Consider the following 13968-nt stretch of genomic DNA (forward strand, 5'->3'; position numbering starts at 1 on the left):
TAAATACACCGTTTCAAACTTATGCAGAGCGTCCAACGTTTTCAGCATTAATGGCACAGCCATAATGCGCACTTAAAGCTCAAAACCGTAGGCTTTAAATCGTCCCTTCGTCTGGTCGAGCTCTTCGAGTTCGTCCAGTCGAGCTCGTTGAGCTCGTCTAGTCGAGCTCGTCCGACTTAGAATGACTTTGTCACCAGTTCGCCTGGTCAAGCTCGTCCAGTACGTCTGGTTGAGCTCGTCCAGTACGTCTGGTCGAGCTCATCCAGTTCACCTGGTCGAGCTCGCCCCCAGTCGAGCTCGTCCAGTTCGCCTGGAATAACGTTGTCACTTCAGTACGTTGGCCTTGCATTTGTCGAGCTGGAATGACCGTCAATTCTTCCAGATCGACCTCGCCTAGTCGAGCTGATCCAGTTCGACCTCGCTTGTCGAGCTGACCTGGTCGAGCTGAAATGACTGTCACTTCGTCCAGCTCGACCTATCTAGTCGAGCTGAATGACTTCGTCAGTTCGTCTAGCTCGTCCTATCTAGTCGAGCTGAATGACTTCGTCAGTTCGTCCAGCTCGACCCAGCTCGTCAATTTCTCTTTTAACTTAGGTCCGATTTTGGCAAACAAAATCAACCATCCACATGTTAATAAATAATATTTATTAACTTTATTCCAACATTCTTCACTTGGCAAATAGGCTTGACACTGGATACTTTGTTATCAAGGTGCACCACTTCGGAATCTTCTTTGGTTCTTAATTTTTGTATATTTGGAGATTCTTTTTATACAATTTATTATCTCGTTGATTAATTTTAAAATGAATAATAATTACTTCTTTTTTAAATACAATAAGAAATGATATCTTGATTATAAAATCTCATCTTAACATTAGATGGTTACATGTGAAATTTTGTTTACATTTAACGTTAAAGGAGTAACGATGGGAGAAAAATGTCTCATGTCACGGAGGCATAAAAATCAATTTTTAGAACGATATTGACAATAAAAGATCAGGGACTATTTTACTTCAACAAAACTTTAGTTTTGGGTAAAATACTACAAAGCAATAGTTCAGGGACGAAGTGAAAACTTTAGAAGCTTTTTACTTTGTGATTTTTTTCGTTAACACAATTGAACTGAGCATTGCTTGTGGACTCAGAAAACAAGCACAGAGGGGTTTGAACTTTGTAGAAGAAGAATACTCGCGCCGTTACAAAGAGGTTACGGTTTTCGATCTGAAACTCACGGGATATCAAATAACGATGTTATCGATTTAGATTAACTCTTTTCCTTCTTCAATTTCTTAATTTAGACTCTGACATGTTTTTTGAATCGTTAGGGTTTTTCCTGATAATGGAGAAGGATCAGAAGGCCCCATCGGAAGATCCCAAGGTCGATTTGTTTGAAGACGACGACGAGTTTGAGGAGTTCGAGATCAACGAAGGTATGTACTTTCTCGATTTCTTGTTTTTAAGTTTAATATTGGGAAAATAACACATTTATACCTGTGTTTTAGTGAAATGTCGAGTTTAACCATCGGTTTTCAAAAATGTCGAGTTCATGCCCTCTGTTTAACTAAAATGACGAAATTATACCATCTGTTTAACTAAAATGACGAAATTATACCCTGAAATGATTAACAGCATATTTACTCTTATATAAGAAAAACCAAATCAAATCTAAATCAGTGCCCTAACTTCCAAATTCTCAATTTTGAAATAAAAATAACCTTAAATTGAAATTAAATAATAAAACTCATACCTCCAAAAAAATGACTTCATTCCGTGTTCGAATTGTAACTCTAAATCCTGGATTCTCTGTTCGAATATGCGATTTTGATGACTATCAACTATCGATGTTTACCCCTTTGCCTCTTTCTGTGTTCTTCACGATTAAGAGATTGTTATTTATTTTTTAGTTTTTAAATCAATTACATATATGGCGCGAATGAATAAAGATAATTGGTGTTTATATATAAATATTATAGTCAACGTCAATGAAAAGTCAATAAAAAGAATATTCGTGACACTGTTATCTATTTCAGGGTATAATTTCGTCATTTTAGTTAAACAGAAAGTATAATTTCGTCATTTTAGTTAAACAGAGGGTATGAACTCGACATTTTTGAAAACCGAGGGTTAAACTCGACATTTCACTAAAACACAAGGTATAAATGTGTTATTTTCCCTTTAATATTTGCATCTTTTGGGTTATTTTTGGGTTGGATACGATTGGCTCGGATTTTCATGTGATATCTCGTGCTTTTTTCCGTGGGATGAAATTTCTCGATGAAGATTTTTGTTACCGATTTCTCGAGTTCAAATAATTTATGGCATATCTTATAATATCCGGGGGTTTGTGCTCCGAGGCTGGTTGGATAATTCATTTCTTTACAGCCTGAAAAGGACCAAATAAGTCGTAGATGATGAGAGTGGTGAACGTCATGTGATTTCAGATTGGGTTTCTGATGCAAAATGGAAATTTATGAATAGCTGAAACTTGATGTTAATTTTTCATAGTGTTAATATTATGAAATGTAAAAGGGTTCATGGGAAAGTTAGAGAAGGATTCAGAGTTTCAGCGTTTTGGGGAGCACGTGTGAGACAATGTATTGCATGTGTAATTTAGGAAATTGATAAAGTTAGGCCTTCGAATTTTGCTATAAATAATATTTCTCTCAGGAAGATTAGATTTTCCGTGTATACTGTAAAATTAATATGTTAGCTTGTTTAGAGTAGAGAGGCTGTTTGGGATTTTGATCATTTATATATGGTGTCTGTTTGGGAGTGCTGTTTACTGCCTTTTGACGAAAAAAAAAAAATTCCCCAGAGTTACTCTTCTCTGATTCTTTGTTCCTTCACCAATGTTTCTCTGTTTAATCAATCATCACGTAGAGCTAGTAGATACAAGGAATAATGAGCAATCGCAGAAGTGATCGTAGTTTTATTTATTTCTAGGATCCCACAAATGACACCACATTATTATAATCCACTTATGTTGGGTGAACTATCACGAGCATATTTCCTCGCTCATTTCATATTAATGCATAATCTTCAGCCCTTTTTTTGGCGATTGCTTATCTGCTTTCTGTGGGACCTTTTATTCTCTCAAAGATTCTTGAGAGGCTTACTGCTGGATTTTTGTTGCACTAGTTATGTTCAAATTCCATTCATATTGAATTTACTTCATCTCATTATAAGTGTGCCTGAAGCTTTTTTTTTTTTTTTTTTTTTCCTTTTCGCGTGCCTGTCCAACATCGCTGAACGGGTTGTATTCACAGGCAATGGCATATAAATTGAAATTACTCCGATAAGTCTGCCTAAAGTTTTTTTTTTGTGTGCATTTTGCTGTATCTTTGCTAACAGAATGGAACGAGAAGGGAGAAGGAAAGGAATTAACACAGCAGTGGGAAGACGATTGGGACGATGATGATGTGAATGACGACTTCTCTCAGCAACTGAGGAAGGAGTTGGAGAACAATGCTGCGAAGGCCTGAACATTTTCCCTTTCTTAGGGTACTTTGTTTTTAGCTTCATTGGCATGTCCAAACTCTTTGATGGTTTCAGTGGATGTATCCAATTATGCCTCCTTAGCACACTCATAACTATACTATCAAACTTTTATGTAACCTGTAATCTGAAGGCTTTATTTTGTTGGTATCTGTCAGAATTACTTATTTGATCGAATGTTTGCCAGTCTAATTTGAAAGATGGTGATTTAATGCTTTGGCCTTGTTCTGCTCGCATTTAACCTTTGATTCCATTATGTAGCAGAGTCATACTAAACCTAAATCAATAATAGCTTATATATAATAGATTTCTGTACTACATGAAGGAGAAAAAACAAATATTTAATAAATGCAATATTTCGAAACCAACCTCTAGCTTACCTTTCTCAAACGTTTTGGAGCCTACATCATCTCCATATTAGCTATCTTATTACAATCAAGATAGTAGCTCAAGAAGAACACCATTGGGAAGCAAAATAGCTAAAATGTGCAATAATCAGGTTTCAAAAAAATATTTGACTAAAAGGTTTACTTAAATTAGTTGAATAGCTAAAATGAGCAATAATCAGGTTTCAAAAAAATATTTGACTAATTTTTAGTCAAATATTTTTTTGAAACCTGATTATTGCACATTTTAGCTATTTCGCTAAATTTAAGTAAACCTTTGCTATTTTGCTAATCCAATAATTTAAATTGGTTATTAAGTTAAATAACATTATTAGCGCATGTCACATTTAACCGATGGATTCACTCAAAATAAACGGAGAGAGCAATTTTTTTTTTCTTTAAAAAAAAAAGTATAAAGGGGATAAATAACAATTTTAAGCATCGAGAGTTGAATTATTATAATTGTCATACGACAAAGGCTAAGTACGTCATTAATTCTTAAATAACTAAGATAATTTTTTTTAGAGTAAATTTATAACTAAAGTGCTAGTTTGATCTTCTTTTTTTTTTTCTGTTCTTTTCTCATTTTTAGGGGTATGCTGGCAAAACTTTGTCGACCTAAAATAAGTGCTTACTTCAAGCTTTAACTATCACCAAATTGGTCTGAGAGTACTTTAGGAAGAAGGGATTCTGAAGGCCATATAACAACTGACCCCTTCGATATCAGAATCATACTTGATAAACATTTTTTTTGAAGCAAATCACATTTGATAAACGTAACAGAAGTACGTCAACACTTCATTACTAGTTGCAAACAATCAGAAAGTTTTTTTTTAGAAGAAATACAGATATGGCTCTGCATACACTTGAATATTGATTCAGTTATACAGCTCATAAATTATAAAGCATATGGTAAGAACACTTGTGAATGATGAGAAGCGGGTCAAATTCAAACCTACTTCTTTCTTCCACCACCGCGTTTTGATTTGACAACGACCCATCCATCATCATTATCCGCAGAGGGCTGAGGAATCGGATCGTCTACTTGCATGTCGTCCGAATTTTGGTAGGGCGCAGACCTCGATGATCCGATCGTTGGTCTCTGCGAACCAACATCCTCGGCCATTCCGGGTCCTACATCCATGTCACTATCATCCTCATCGTCATCATCATTTGCCTGAGAGAGTGGTGAGAAAAAACTAAATAGCTAAAGTTACGTATTCAAATTCATGCAACGGGAGTTTAAGTACTAGCATGCCCTTGAAAAAATGCGACTTGATAAAAAAAAAAAACTCATCAATCAGACTCGCAGGCTTTTTGGGGACTGTTTTTTGTTCAATTAATCACCCATACCACAGAATTAAAAACGTTCAATGGGGTTTCATATTTAGTTCCAAGTATAATATTAGACACACACACAAACACACAAATATCTTCAATATATCCTATTCTAAAAATCCCAGATCTCACTTTCGATTCTATACTTGAAACCGAGATAGCAGTGAGAAAAATAGATATAGATTAAAACTTCCGTATATGTTTGAGACTTAATATGCAATGCTAACTAGGCGATGGATTGATTTGATTAAAAAAAGATAAAAATAAAATAAACTAGATCAAAACTAAGATAGTAGTGAGAAAAATAGATATAGATTAAAACTTCCGTATATGTTTGAGACTTAATATGCAATGCTAACTAGGCGATGGATTGACTTGATTAAAAAAAGTAAAAATAAAAAAATAAAATAAACTAGACGATCATGCATTGGAGATGGTATGAAGGAGAACATATGTCATCCTCATCAAATCATGCAAGTTTAAACAACTTTCATTCGACGTAATGTATCAAATCAACATAAGCGAAGCTTCCATATACAAATAAAAAAATAAAAAAACTTTGGTCGCCATTCAATTAATCAACCTATGATGCCATCCTCGTGGAAGTGCAATCCAAAATTAGAAACTACTATTGGATATAAAATCTAACAGTATTACACCATTTATTAAGTATAACGAATCCGCTAGTCACTTGAAGAAGTAACATCGCGAGAAGTACAAGAATAAGACAAGAAAAAAAATTATTGAACTCGGTAAAGCTAAAACTAGAACCAAGCACAGTGAGGGGTTTTTTTTTCATCTACATTATCTTACCTCTCTGACATGAGAAACTGGAACCCTATGATGGCTCGATTCTCTAAGACCTTCAACGGACTTGTAATTACCATCCAAACACTCTTCGTGCATGATCATCAACTTCTCCGCTATCTTTGTGAACAAAAAACAAAAGCACTTAAGACAAATTTTTGACAAACCGGAAGAAAATTTATAAGAGAATCAATGAGACATGACTGAAATTCGAACTATAAAATGAAGAAGGAAAGCATAAAAGAACCGAACCTCTTCAACACTGCCATCGTCAACCTGGGTATTCAATGTAAGCAAACCTTCATAAAGCTTCTCTTCCAAATCGTCTATGTAAAGAGGCTCTACACCCAGGTAATACAAAAATTGAATAAAGTGTTAATCAATTTTAGTCAGAGATTTCAAATTGAACCATTGTTCTTAGATTTCTGAAAATAATATGTCATTTCAATCTTCTTAAAACGATATAGCAACACAACGGTGTAATCATCAAAACACGAAAGACCAACAGTCAAAATACAGTGAAATAGATATGTTTTTTTTTTTCAATTACCAGTGGAGAGAGTGAACCAGGAGTAGATATCTGAGTGAATCAGGTCAGATTTCTGGCGAGAATTCCGACCACCCCACTCGTTATCGACGGCCAATGCAAGGGCCGACCATCTGGAGAGGACGAGCCCTATTCCTTCGTTGAATACAGACCCCGATTCTTCGGACAAAACCGGACTCGAGTCTTTCATCTTCTCTATCTCTTCTGAGAATCACAAGAACTGCGAGGTCGAACTGAGTATTGCGGAGGAGAAGCGGTCGGGTGCGAGTTCGACTGCGTTGGGAAGTGTGAGGAGGAGAGGTAGGTTAAGAATACAGGAGAGAATTGAGTATTGGGGTTTAAGCCGATTTGTCTTCTTTTTTAAATATTTAAGCCAATTTAATTTGCTATTGGTTAAAAAGACAAAAGTACCTCTTTATAAAGTCTATTCCAAACATACCCGATATGACAAAGCGATGACGACATACTTGACGTGCCTCAAGGGGTTGGCCGAGTTTGCTTACTCCAAGGATCAAGAGAACAATATACCTCCCGAGAAGTGTTTCAAATTGCCTTACAAGTAAGTTCTTGCAGACTTTTTTTTTCTTTTCTTTTTTTTTTCTGAAGGACCGTCGTGATTGAAGGGTGGTGAATGATTTGATTGTGTGGTGTTGTGATAGGATTGAGCTTGACAAAGTGGAAAGCTACTCTATAACGCAAAGCTTCAACAAGCAAGAGAATTGGACGAAAGCTCTAAAGTACACACTGTGCAACCTGAAATGGGCTCTCTTTTGGTTTGTGGGCAACACCAACTTCCAGTCTCTATCCGCCATATTGCCTTCTCATGCCCAACTCCCACCTCCTAACCAAAGATCCCAGTTTCGTGTCCCCCGAAAGCAATAATAAAAGGATTTTTTTTTTTCTCTGGAAAAATAATGAATATGATCAGTGTGTAAATATTAAATCCCCCAGAGTCTTGTATATTAATACCCTCAAGGAGTATTTGTTCCACAGGAATAGAGGTGATGGGAAACATGAGATTCTTTGGGAGTGAATTCTTTTATGTTCCCTTATCGCTCTTCTTGCATCTTTTATCGTTATTGTTAATATTCTTATAGCAAAGTTTTATTGTTCTTTAAACTTATTTTCTCCGGGGGAGTTTTAAGACTCGAAACTCGACACTGCTAACTACTAATATGAAAGAAACAGTGGTTTGATTGTATACGTGACACTATGACCCAAATAGTTATATATTAAAATACTTCACTCATTCATGCCTAACCAGCACATGATAGCCTCAGCTCGACCTCGGCCTTAGCTCGACCTCGGCTCGACCTCGGCCTGACGAGCTCGACCTCGACCTCAGCTCGACCTCGGCCTGACGAGCTCGACCTCGGCCTCAGTTCGACCTCAGCTCGACCTCGGCTGGCGAGCTCGACCCCGGCCTCAGCTCGGCCTCCACGTCTCAGAGGCGTCCCTCGCCTCCATGGCCGCCTCAGAGCCGGCTCTCGTCTCCAAGGCCGCCTCAGAGTCGGCCCTCGTCTCCAAGGCCGCCTCAGAGCCGGCCCTCGCCTCCAAGGCCGCCCCAGAGCCGGCCTCCGAACTCCATGGACGACCCAAGGTCAGCCTCTGGCTCCATGGATGACCCAGAGCCGGCCTCCGAGCTCCATGGACGACCCAGGGTCGGCCTTCGGCCAAGGGGATGCCCAAAATGCCCCTTGGTCGCCTATAAGTATCGGGGTCCCTCCCCTGGTACAAGTAATCCATTCTTGAGTACTGAAACGCTGCCGAACTCATACCTCGCTCGTTTCTCTCAAGCCTTGGCCTCTAAACACTTAAACCCTCTACAAACCACCTCAATCCTACTAATGTTGAGCGTCGGAGAGGTAAACAGGGGCAACCCCTGTTTTCCCTTTGTAGTTCACGCCTCTTTGCTTGCTTTTCAGGTGCCTGAACGAGATAGACATCACCAACAGCTAAGGGACGACTTGAGATATCAAGTCCGACACGCTCGAGTCAAGACGAGACCACTTGGTCCGGCCTTGGGTCTAACCGCCTTTGACTCCTAAATCGTTGTCCGAAAAACTGCGACAACAGGGTGTTTTATTATATACATAATTGATTGTAAACGCCAGCTAATGGCCTACTACTAACAATTATAGAACATAATTCTCTCTTCAAAAGCATTTTAGCTTTCTTTTTGGCCATTGCCAACGGTGCTTTTCGACTTGAGAAAATTATCTTTCTACAAGTCTAGATCTCTTCGAAACAATAGAGGTTTTTTTTTTTTTTTTTTTTAATATTTCAATAATCCAAATTTATTCATATCATTTTATTTTTCTTCCAAAATCGACTTAAGAAAATTATTTTTCTACAAGTCTTAAGATCTCTTCGAAACAATAGAGTTCAATAATCCAAATTTATTCATATCATTTGAATTTTCTTCCAACACAACTAATTTTTATTAGTCTTCTTCTCAAGTGTTTATAATTTTTTTTTACGCCCGATAACAAAATATGATTACAGAAAGCAACGTATTGCTAAAACGTGTGATTAAATCCGCAGGAGAGAGAGAGAGAGAGAGAAAGAGATATTCGTAATAAGTAGATAATTAATTACCCGCCAATAGCCATGCTCTCTATATCTGTGCAAAATGTACATCTTAACTAGCTCCCTAACAAACTATATATTAAATAGTTATAAACACATAAAATAGTTACAGTAATATATGCAAGCGTGTGTGTGGTGGTGATTTCTTCAGGGAAAAGTTGCAGAGTCTTTGGAGTTTGGCTTGTTAATAAACGACCGGGCTGTGTCTAACATCATCTCAACCTCTTTCTTGTACTGCAAGCAATTCACACAAATTTAGAAGAATATTGTCCTCAAATTTGAAATACAATCCTCTTTCACTCAAACTCACCTCGTTCATGGCACCTGACTTTATTTTAGACTGCATCACACACCATTTCTTGAAATGTGCACCTGCCACAACAATGTATTCTCAGTCTCATTCTCTCGTCTTTTTTCATCATTTAATCAAGCTTGCTTCTGATATTGTCACGTTTGCTTACCAACTCTTATGTCCATTGCGCACGTCTTCTCATCAGTTGTCTCTAAAATCCACCGACAGTGTATCTACACCCAATTCATATTAGCTAAGCTTCACAAGCAAACTAAGTGAACAACAAACTATCAGGACAAGTACCTCAAAATAAGACCCGAACGGAACATCATGAGCCTGTTGCACAGTTTCAAAAATCTGAAAGCCAAGCAATGGTACATATATTAGTTGATGGATACAAGTTATTTGAATGCATAGTGATTGATTGAGTGAGCTGAGTGGTGTGTGTGTGGTTACCAGCTTTTTGGAGTCGGGGGAGAAAAGAAAGTGTTGGTACTCGGTCATAGCGGTATCTGGAGGGCACATCGGACTTGTGCAAACCGATCTGAACGTTATTTCTCTCACTTGCCCCTCATACTCATCCGCCGAATGCCATTGTCCCATCTGAACCCAAAATATCACATCAATACTTCCCTAACACACATACACATATTCCTCAGATCAAACAGAGATTAGTAATCTCTCGGCTTAGCACTTACAATGAGATTAGTATCCTTCCGCGCTGAACGGTATTCTTTTATGAAATTCGAACTATCGCTCAACAATAAATCGAAGTAATTCTGTGCCATGCAAGGGAAAACACCCTGGAAAGATAACACAAGCAATAATAAGCGAAAGGTAAAAAATGAATCCGAGTAATGGGATGAATGAGATGAGATAAGACATACGTTGTGTATACTCGTAATAGCTTCCTCTTTAATGAAGGCTTGGTATTTTCCGGTTTTAGGGACATCTTCAAGAATATCGAGTTTACTCCCCCCTCTGACGGAGCTGCTATGTGCACGCAGTGCCGACTCTAAGCTCTCCTGTGTAACCACAGCCAAACATCGCTGCTTGATATCGCATATGCAACACAGAAAGTGATGAAATATTAAAAAAGGCAACCTTCTTTTCAGCCTCTAGCCTGGCATGGAATGTCTTTGCCCCTCGCAATAGAGCTCTTAGGGCGTGATTCCTGTTCCAGAATGAAGCAAACTTGTATCTGACTCTACCTGAAAATGCAAAACAAAAGTTACACAAAATGCAGATTAAGGCTTCTCAAGAAGAAAATGCAAATCATCAGAACCAACCGTCGGGACTTCCCAAAGGGGGTACTCCATGCCCACCCGCACCCATTCGTAAAGTGATTGTTACCGCCGGATTTATGAATGCATGTTGACTCCTCCTAATCTTCATAATTATATATAATAAAAACATGTGTAATCCGACATTTAGATTCATAGAGAGAGAGAGAGAGAGAGAGAGAGAGAGAGAGAGAGAGAGAGAGAGAGAGAGTACCTCATCAATATCTTCAAATGGTATCATCACCTGAAATTTTGAATGAAGAAACAGTCCATGTTAGGCACCACAAACAGGTACAAAGCACCGGATCCAACACGTTGTATTTTATTATAAATAAAAAAAAACATTACAGTACAGTATAAACTTGTGGACATGCATCTGGAACAAAAAAATAACATGACGTATAGAGCAGTGGTTTTACTTCCAACGAAGCACAAATTTTTGTATGATACAAAGGAAGTAACTTGCACGGATCAATAGTGTCATCATGAAAAATATACCAAATCCAAAATCAATTAATTTCACTTAAGGACATCATCCTTTTAGGAATCCTTTTTGTCTAAACTTATCATTAGGTATATGCAGTAAAGTATCATACTTGGTAAAAGATAATAAGCTTACCTTCATTTGCTTAGAAAATACATTTGAATGGAAACAGATATGCCATGCAGAGACGTACATACGGCCATGATACAAGAATGACCTCTCAAGCGCGCAAGAATAACTATGATCAACCACCTGAAATATGAACGCCATTATCTACCAGGTGAAATCTGATTGGTACACCCTTACACTAAAACAATTAAAAAGACGATGAACATCACAAGAATATGTCACAGAAAACAAAGGCAGGAAGAGTTAATTCAACTTACTTCAGAAGGAGGAAGATCGAATATTGTTTGAAGAGGCCCTGGCTTTTGATGAACCATTGTGGGTCCAGGCAACGGAATCCTCGGCTTGCCTCCGCTAAAACCATTCTTCGCCCTACACAAACTCAAAGTAACTGAGAATGATACGATTATACATAAATGGATACCATATATTATAACAGCGAATCCTCAAGAAGATCACCTGGAAGATTTTACGGGCATCTTTATCGTTTTAATATGAAGACAGACCTGATAAGAAAAATCCATTTTCATAATAAGCACATTGGTGTTACTCTCGCCTAATAATAAGTCATATAAGAACAATAATTTATACAAATATAGAGGAGCCGAGGAAGAAAATAATTACCTGCCCAGATGGACTGTCTAATGTATACCATACCGCTCCTGTTTGACCCTCATTTTCAACTGACACAGACACTGAACCAAGTACAGCACTTTTCCAAATGATATCCCAATCATATATAGTTACATTAATCTGCGATTCCAGGTAAGAAGTAAAGCTCAATTGGGGAATAATAGTTGATACTAATCAATCGATATTGTACCATATTGCATGATTTTCAATAGAATTTCATCCAGTGGACAATGCAGCAAAATCATTGTTCACGAAACAATTTTTGCAAGTCATGTCAAGTTTGAACTTTGAACCGATGATGTGGACTCCACAATAACGTAAAATTTAAAACTGAACAAAGAAATCGGAGCTTCAAATATTTTTGGAAGAGAGAGAAGTGCAAAATTGTGGCTGATACCTGGACAGGAAGTTCATCAACTGAAAAATTGAATTCCTCGCCCCACATTGGATTTCTTGAACCCGGGACCATTGAACTGCGTCCGTAAAAGTTACAGCTTATTCACACCACACATGTAGTGAAAGAAATTTTATGAAAGGACATCATTTCTGGCTAAAACAACCTTTTTGCAAAATCTAACCCTCTAATATTATCTTTGTTCTCAGACAAATTGCAGTGGCAAAAAAGAAAGAGGGTATACAATTGCTAACCTGAATCGCTTCTCTGTACCGCATGTGATGATAGCATATGGATCCGAAGTGCCGTTCAAATTTGCGCCAATTAGATTTTTAGCGGCTAACAATTCTAACTGGAAATAGGAACCAGATGATCCAAATACCGAGTTCACAACAACAATGTTCTTTCTTTTCTTCAAACTCTTTATCACTTAGACAAACTATAAGTAAAAAAACATACCTTTATTAAATATGCGGAATTTGCTTGAAGATCTCCTTTCAATTCGAACGTCTACGAAACATGAAAGACAAACAGCGTCAAACAATTTTTTTTCCTTTCAATTCTTTCTATTCAATACATACATAAATATCATATATGTATAATATATACATATATGTTAAATTATACCTTACATTGACCCAATCAATTCGAAATATGATAAAAGAAAAAAGATTCAAAATTTAGTAGATTAAAACGACTCAAGAAACAAATCACTTGCATTGGTCCGAACCCTAGTTCATTAGAAGCAGTGAAAAAGATTCGAAATTGAAGAAGAAGAAGAAGAAAAGAAAAAGAAGAACAGAAAAAGAAGCAAACGGAGGAATGAAGAAATGGTGTTTACATCGGCGGATTCGGCGGAGGAGGCAGAGGAATCTCCGATGGGATTTGTAGAGGCTCTGTGAGAGAAAAACCAGTACGAGAAGATTAGGAAGAGCGAGGCGGCGAGAGAGACCTGGATCTCCCACCACGACGGCAACAGAAAATCCAAAAGCACGGCCTCGATCGCCATTTGAACGGAATCGGCGGAGAACAGAAACATAATTCACTCGAACGTAGCCGCCGTAACCACAGACGGCGGAGCGGAGAGTCAAGTCAGAACCGTTGGCGTTATTTAAAAAGCGATCCCTTCTTAATGACCAAAGCACCCTTGTTCTCTCGGCGAAAGAGATGACACTGGAAGGGCGTTTTGGTAAAAGAAGGTGTAACAGTTTGACTTATAAGTTATAACATAAACAACACGCAAGAGAACGCGTCGCTGAATGCGACAGTGCGTGCAGAAGCAAACAATATCCAATGTCGTTTTTAGCAAAATCCCCTTCCTTCCCAAAAGAAAATGACATAACATGTCTTTTTACTATTGCTGTTTTTGTTCTCCTTACTTGAACAATAAATAATAAAATTGAAGTTTTGTTATTTGAGAGTTGATGCAAAATTAAATGTATTTTTTGTTTCATTTGATCTCGATTAAGGGTAAAAAGGGCATGAAGCAAGAAAGTGTGATGTTCATTGGAAGATCTTTGATCCCGAGCCAAAGTGGAGAACATAATTTGCAGGGTCCACATAAAGCTGTTAAAACCAAAAACGAGAGAATGCC

At 37.7% G+C, this 13968-nt stretch overlaps 3 protein-coding genes across 4 annotated transcripts; 1 reads left to right on the forward strand and 2 right to left on the reverse strand.

Annotated features, from left to right (window-relative positions):
* The first annotated feature begins 1022 nt into the window (after positions 1 to 1022).
* LOC149386827 (protein DELETION OF SUV3 SUPPRESSOR 1(I)-like) lies at positions 1023 to 3718 on the forward strand. 2 transcript variants are annotated; one of them, XM_089627535.1, is made up of 3 exons: positions 1023 to 1206; positions 1326 to 1430; positions 3352 to 3718. In XM_089627535.1, the coding sequence occupies exons 2-3, from the start codon at positions 1340 to 1342 to the stop codon at positions 3480 to 3482; spliced, it is 222 nt and encodes a 73-aa protein (XP_089483661.1). In that variant the 5' UTR covers positions 1023 to 1206; positions 1326 to 1339; the 3' UTR covers positions 3483 to 3718. The 2 variants fall into 2 exon arrangements, with proteins under 2 accessions (XP_089483661.1, XP_089483662.1); XM_089627536.1 differs by having other exon boundaries at positions 1088 to 1212.
* An 865-nt stretch (positions 3719 to 4583) lies between these two features.
* LOC149386828 (Pre-rRNA-processing protein TSR2, conserved region) lies at positions 4584 to 6927 on the reverse strand. The gene is made up of 4 exons (XM_089627496.1): positions 6577 to 6927; positions 6279 to 6367; positions 6033 to 6146; positions 4584 to 5058 (listed from the first exon to the last, which is right to left on the reverse strand). The coding sequence occupies exons 1-4, from the start codon at positions 6761 to 6763 to the stop codon at positions 4837 to 4839; spliced, it is 612 nt and encodes a 203-aa protein (XP_089483622.1). The 5' UTR covers positions 6764 to 6927; the 3' UTR covers positions 4584 to 4836.
* Positions 6928 to 9143: 2216 nt separating this feature from the next.
* LOC149386829 (C2 domain-containing protein / GRAM domain-containing protein) lies at positions 9144 to 13473 on the reverse strand. Its single transcript, XM_089627216.1, has 18 exons — positions 13216 to 13473; positions 12834 to 12884; positions 12629 to 12726; positions 12378 to 12453; positions 11972 to 12100; positions 11807 to 11853; positions 11608 to 11719; positions 11357 to 11473; positions 10952 to 10981; positions 10744 to 10843; positions 10559 to 10665; positions 10342 to 10479; positions 10153 to 10257; positions 9911 to 10057; positions 9758 to 9811; positions 9624 to 9687; positions 9473 to 9534; positions 9144 to 9396 (listed from the first exon to the last, which is right to left on the reverse strand). The coding sequence occupies exons 1-18, from the start codon at positions 13411 to 13413 to the stop codon at positions 9310 to 9312; spliced, it is 1722 nt and encodes a 573-aa protein (XP_089483342.1). The 5' UTR covers positions 13414 to 13473; the 3' UTR covers positions 9144 to 9309.
* Between the last annotated feature and the right edge of the window lie 495 nt (positions 13474 to 13968).

Source organism: Urtica dioica, chromosome 9 (assembly GCF_054948205.1).
Source record: "Urtica dioica subsp. dioica isolate 48M chromosome 9, U.dioica_male_clone48M_v1_H2, whole genome shotgun sequence".
In the NCBI taxonomy this organism is placed as follows: Eukaryota; Viridiplantae; Streptophyta; class Magnoliopsida; order Rosales; family Urticaceae; genus Urtica; species Urtica dioica.

Coding starts and splice junctions, on each gene's coding strand:
- LOC149386829 (XM_089627216.1), bottom strand. CDS start 13,413: ATGTTTCTGTTCTCCGCCGATTCCGTTCAAATGGCGATCGAGGCCGTG. Junction 10,258..10,341: donor CTATTACGAGTATACACAAC/GTATGTCTTATC, acceptor TTATCTTTCCAG/GGTGTTTTCCCTTGCATGGC. Junction 9,397..9,472: donor AGTCAGGTGCCATGAACGAG/GTGAGTTTGAGT, acceptor AATTGCTTGCAG/TACAAGAAAGAGGTTGAGAT.
- LOC149386827 (XM_089627535.1), top strand. CDS start 1,340: ATGGAGAAGGATCAGAAGGCCCCATCGGAAGATCCCAAGGTCGATTTG. Junction 1,431..3,351: donor GGAGTTCGAGATCAACGAAG/GTATGTACTTTC, acceptor CTTTGCTAACAG/AATGGAACGAGAAGGGAGAA.
- LOC149386828 (XM_089627496.1), bottom strand. CDS start 6,763: ATGAAAGACTCGAGTCCGGTTTTGTCCGAAGAATCGGGGTCTGTATTC. Junction 6,147..6,278: donor ACGATGGCAGTGTTGAAGAG/GTTCGGTTCTTT, acceptor TTGTTCACAAAG/ATAGCGGAGAAGTTGATGAT. Junction 5,059..6,032: donor CAGTTTCTCATGTCAGAGAG/GTAAGATAATGT, acceptor CCACTCTCTCAG/GCAAATGATGATGACGATGA.